The sequence below is a fragment of the Gymnoscopelus microlampas genome (assembly GCF_963454915.1).
Source record: "Gymnoscopelus microlampas genome assembly, chromosome: 19".
NCBI classification, from domain to species: domain Eukaryota; kingdom Metazoa; phylum Chordata; class Actinopteri; order Myctophiformes; family Myctophidae; genus Gymnoscopelus; species Gymnoscopelus microlampas.
The window spans coordinates 38,649,536-38,655,225 of NC_139956.1; the positions used below are offsets into that span (position 1 = coordinate 38,649,536).

The 5,690-nt window shown below is 42.0% G+C and overlaps 1 protein-coding gene across 1 annotated transcript; it reads right to left on the reverse strand.

The window, feature by feature from the left end:
- Window positions 1–728: 728 nt before the first annotated feature.
- LOC311034511 (E3 ubiquitin-protein ligase TRIM35-like) lies at window positions 729–5,085 on the reverse strand (the record flags this gene model as incomplete). Its single annotated transcript, XM_084042390.1, has 3 exons — window positions 729–770; window positions 840–1,022; window positions 3,700–5,085. The coding sequence occupies 3 exons, from the start codon at window positions 5,083–5,085 to the stop codon at window positions 729–731; spliced, it is 1,611 nt and encodes a 536-aa protein (XP_083898516.1).
- Between the last annotated feature and the right edge of the window lie 605 nt (window positions 5,086–5,690).

Consider the following 5,690-nt stretch of genomic DNA (forward strand, 5'->3'; position numbering starts at 1 on the left):
ACAGTTTTACGTTGGCTTACTGATGCCTGCAACTCTTATTTGATAAAACCATCAGTGAGAAATGGTCAAGTTAGGATAACTAGACCATACCCGGTCGGCGCAGCGCATCCGTAGGGGGATATGCGCACATGATCTGGCAACCCGGGAGGCAGTTCGTCCCATAGCTGGGCAGCCCCGTAACCATGGCGACAGTGTTTGACACAAAAACGCTAATAAGAAGCTGAGATTTGATGAAATTGAAAAACGGGCTTCACAGTTGCATTCAGATGGTAATGGTCAATTACCTGTGTGCAAAATCAGAGCAATTGGTCCAGCCAGTGAGGAGAACCGGGTATCTTCACTCACGTACTCACCACCACTACAGAGGTTACTAGAATTATAGTAGGATGTGAAGGGACCGAGTCAGGTGGGTGGTGCTAATTGGTGCCATTGTCAGGATCTGTGTCTCTGTATTTTATTATGTAGTGATGTCCAAGTGTTTCCTGTCCGCCCTAGTGTTTGCTACCTGTCTTGTCTCACCTCCTTTTGATTAGTTGTTTTCCACCTGTGTCCTGTTGTGCCCCAGCCAATCCCTGTGTTGATTTGTCTTTGAGTTCACCTGTGTCTTGTTAGTCCTGTGTCTATTTAATCCCTGTGTTTGTGAGTGTTCCCTTGTCAGATTATAAATGTTATGTCATGATGTTCTGTCCCAGTCCAGTCCTGTCTCAAAGCAGAATAAATACTTTGCATTAGACCTTCCTGCCTGCGTTGTTCTTCTTCTGGGTCTTCACCTGTTTCGCACCGTGACAGCCATATGTTGAAAATTAATAATTAATTTCCACAATGGCAACAATACCAACACAACAGTACCACCACTGGGTGGTGAGGGTCTCCAGCCAGTGGCTACGGTCTCTAGAACCATGGAGAGACAGGGGATATCTGTGTCGTGGTGTTCCCATGGGCTCACGTCCCTCCTGCCGGGAGATAGTGGCTCCCTCGTTGGCTGGGGGGCTGTATGGAACCACAGAGCAGTCTGAGGGAGCCTGGGAGCCATCAGCAGAGCCATAAGGCGGACTCAGATTCACACAGTCTCTGCAGGAGGCTCAGAGTCTACTTCAGTGGGCCTTGCCTCAGTTTGTGAGCGAGTTGACTTTGGTGGCCAGAAATACCTGGGTCCGACCGTTCCGAGGTCACCAGATTTGACCCGGGCGAGAGTGTTTTGGGACAAGGGTTATTGTATTCTCTGCTACACAATGGAGTGAAGTCTCCATGATTAAAGTGGGTTTGACATGTTCTGGTGGATTGGTCATACTGTAGGATCACATCCTCCTGTCTTTTTGAAGGGAGCTCTCCGGTTGCACCATCCATATGTCAAATGGATCAAGTTAGTACAGTCCTAGGTAGTTTCAGAGACCATAAAACCATGTGTTATTATTAAAAAGAAAACATACTTTAGACTGCTTATGTTTTGTTCAAAGCAAGTAGCCTACACTACGTTAACCCATTAAGACCTGAGGCCGATTCTACAAATGCCTTCTAAATCAGTAGTTCTCACTTTCATGATTTTTTCAAAAATGGAAAAAAAAATAGCAGACATACAAGCTCACTGTGAGCTTGTATGTCTGCTATTTTTTAATAACTAACACAAAAATCTAAAATGACACAGATGCTTCCCCAGTTTTGAGAGAGAGAGAGAGAGAGAGAGAGAGAGAGAGAGAGAGAGAGAGAGAGAGAGAGAGACGTTTTTCAAAAGGTTGTTTCAAAAGAATACACATTAAATATAGCCTAAGCTGTGTTAAATGTCGAAGAGTGAATGAGTGTGTTTCTGATACAGTTGGTGCTGGTGCATATAAAACAGCATAACGAATAATAAAACCACAGTGGTGCCCCTGCTCTTGAGGCCCAGTCCTAGAATGATTCCAGATACAGTGTCTGAGTCAGACAGTGTACCCGCAATACAAACTCCTATCACAAACAGTCTGACTGCTCCACACAGTGGTGTAAAAGTAACTAGTAAGTACAATCTGGCATTGATCGAACAGTGCAACTCTCTAGTTATTGACACCAGTATTGAGACCCCTTTATTTTAATTGAAGACTTGAACATTGCAGCTGTTAATGAAGTACATAATCGTAATCAATACTGAACTGGAATTAATCACATAAACCAGTTCCACTGCCAACTCAATTTGAGCTGTGACAGAGAAACATCTTTTTTGTATTCACAACAATGGTTTGAGGTGCAGGGGTTTATGGGATAACTTATGAATTATATAGGCCTAATATAAATCATATTTAAAGTGCTTCTAGAAATTCTAAAGAACCTCTGCAGATTAACACAGGTTTTCAAAAGTCATGTCCAAGCACCATAAAGGTACATAGTCTAGAAGTTGTAGTCGGTACTGCAGTATGTAGTACTTCATAGTTATTCTAGCTCCTACCAATTTGAAAGACTTATAGTACTGACTTATATGGACATATGCAGTATGCCTTAATTATTTACAGGACAGTATGTGTGTTCTACACACAAAGACAAACACACAGATTCTTCATTGAAAATTATATAAGTTCAAATGGTTATATGAAACTGATGTAGCCTATGTGAGCATGTACAGTAACCAAATACAATCACATAAGAATACTGTATGCCTAATAATAATAATAATAATAATAATATAAAGAACAATTGACGAGAATAAACATGATTGACAAGTTCAAGTTGTTCTCATTCTCCTTTTAGGGATGTGGAAACAAATGTAATTTGAGTATAAATCCCTTCGATGCATCATCTAAAGGGGGTCTTCAAAAATGAGATGATATGTCCTGCACTCTTATCAAGGATTACATATTGTACTTGCTGGGTCATTTGATATCAATATAAATGTTCCCCTGCTGTTATTTGAATGTGTTTCTCAGGTTCCCATGGACAATAACAATTTCTTGTCAAGCTTAGAGTTTAAATCAACCTTTAGACCCACAATACCTCCATAAATCTACATCCCATAAACACGCTGGTACATTGAGCTTGAGCAAGCAACCTGTTTTATTATGGCAATATCATTGTATTACCAGTGAGTCAAGTGATATCAGTTGATGGTTAACTCGCCCCTTGTGGTTTCATAAAACGTAATATTTAACATCCTGACCTCTGCTAAAATGTCAATATGTCATACTTTATAATGTCATAAATGTGGAACAGATATTTGATGCAATTCAACTCACACAAGAGATGTGTAGTAGACATTTATTTAATTTAACAATTGTTCCTTTAGGTGCAATTTTCTTTTCACATCTATAATTCCATCAGAACTCAGAGCAAAATATATCATGTCATATTGCTGAATTATTTTATTTCATTTGTAAAAACATAATGAATGTGGCACCCCAGTTGGTGAATACAGCATTACCGTTAGTGAAAAGGCACATAATTGACCATATGGTTAAAATGAATGAGTGTTATTCCATTCTGACCCATGTGTTGCATGTCTTTCTCCCCTCACTAAATAAAACAATAATTACCTAAAAGCATATGAAATTGTTCAATGAAGTACAAACAGATAACATGATGACATCACAGATAAGAGCGTCGCTTTTGACGTCTCAAAGTTCTCAATAGTTCCTCATGATCATCATCATCATCATCATCATCATCATCATCCTCCTCATCATCATCGTCATCACCCTCATCATCATCATCATCACCACGTAGTTCAAGACTTACACTGAGCTTCCCTGGTAACATCTTTATAGGGAAAGCATGAACAGAACCAAGACCAATGAATGGAAAGAGTGTGTCAGTGAAAGTGTGTGTGAAGGTGTATATGTGTTCCGCAGTATCAGGATCAGAGAATGACAGCATTCCATTGTCCCAGTCCAGCTGGACTCTGATTTTCTGTGGATTCTGCTTCCATGACATAACAGTGTCTGAACTTGATGAGGAGCAGGCTGTGTATTTACCTTTATATAATGTTATTCTCCATATTTGACCCGCTCTGTGTCCCTGCCTCTGAAAAGAATCTGCTAACACGCCTACTGACCAGTCTTCATTGTCTCCAACCTCAACATCCCAGCTGTGAGTCCCTGAGTTAAAGCCCTCAGAACCTAGGGCACGGGACCAAGAGTCAAATCTCTCTGGGTTATCAGGAAGCTGCTGTCTTTCTCCCTGCCTCACTGTAGTCAGATCATCAGACATGATCAGCCCTCGATACGCAGTGTTGGGGTCCAGAATCACAGGAGTGTAGGAGACAAATTTCTTCATCTTTTGCCAGACTCTGGAGGTCAGGTTGCCCAGGTGTTTGGCCACGTCTATCAGTGCCCCTGAGACCGGCTGTGGGTCATGCAGTGTGAACTGCACTCTTCGAATTGTGGTCTTGTAGTTCTGCAGGAATGAGATGTGTTCAGCTCTCAGCTCTTCCTCTATGGCTCTGATTGTCTGTGAAAGCATTGATATATTTCTGTTCAGACCTTCAATCTTCTCCTTCATCATTTGAGTCTTCTGCTGCTCTACCTTCCTCAGTGCAGTGGTCCTGGCCTTCTCTTCCTCTTGTAGAAACTGATGAAGCTTCTTAAACAGTTTCTTCATCTGCATCTCTGTGTGCCGGGCCTGTAATGTAATGTGTTCTGCTGTGTGGTCATAGTTTGTTTTAAATGAATTAAAAACCTCCAGTTTCTCCTGTAAAGAATTCAGTGATTTCTGGACTTCCTCCTTGTGATCCAATGCAGCTTCATCGATGGGTCTGAAACTGTGGTCGATGTGTTTTTTAGAATCTCGACACACAACACATATTGGCTGTTGACATTCCAGACAGAAGAGTTTGAGTTTCTCACCGTGCAGACTGCAGAGAACCTCAGACCCTGTTGAAGCTCTCTCTTGTCTCTCCTGTACGAAGGCCTCACACAGGTTTTTTAGAGACAGGTTTCTGGGTGGTACCCCTGCATGTGTCTTCTTACAAACTGGGCATTCCTTTTTATTCTTCACTACCCACCGTTCCTGCAGACAGGCTTTACATAAACTGTGGCTGCATGACAGAACAACAGGATCTTTAAAGATATCACAACACACAGGACAGGAATAATGCTCTACTGAGCCAGACGACTTGGAAGCCATTTAGTCTCTGGATGGACCTACACCCACTCTGCTCAAGACAGGAACTCAGGCAGTCAGTCGAGTTAACAGTCCCTCTTATAGAATGTTCCCTTTAGTTTACTTTCACTGTGAAATAAAGTCCATGTAGTCAGCAGCAGGTTCAGGACGTCTGGGCCAGTATTCTCTCCTGTAGCTGTGGAAACAGTCTGCCCTCCCTCACTGGAAGTTGTTTGTTTCATCTGGCGGTGAATCATCCAGTCACAGATGAGACTTGCAAGGGGTGGAGCTCTGAACTGATGCAAACGTCACAGTACACGCACGCACGCAGGCAGGCAGGCAGGCAGGCAGGCAGGCACGCAGGCACACACGCACACACGCACACACGCACGCACACACGCACACACACACACACGGTTCTGTCATTGAAGCAGAATCCAGAGAGGATCAAAGTCCAGCTGATATTAAGTAATACATACACACCATGAATCTTATACATATACTGTACCATATTATGCTCCATTCATGCTGAATTAGTTGAATGAGATGTATCAAAGTTAGAAAAGTGTTTTATTTGTTATATTCAGTATTGAAAGGGAACACTAGAGAGATCAGAATGAAAATGTTAT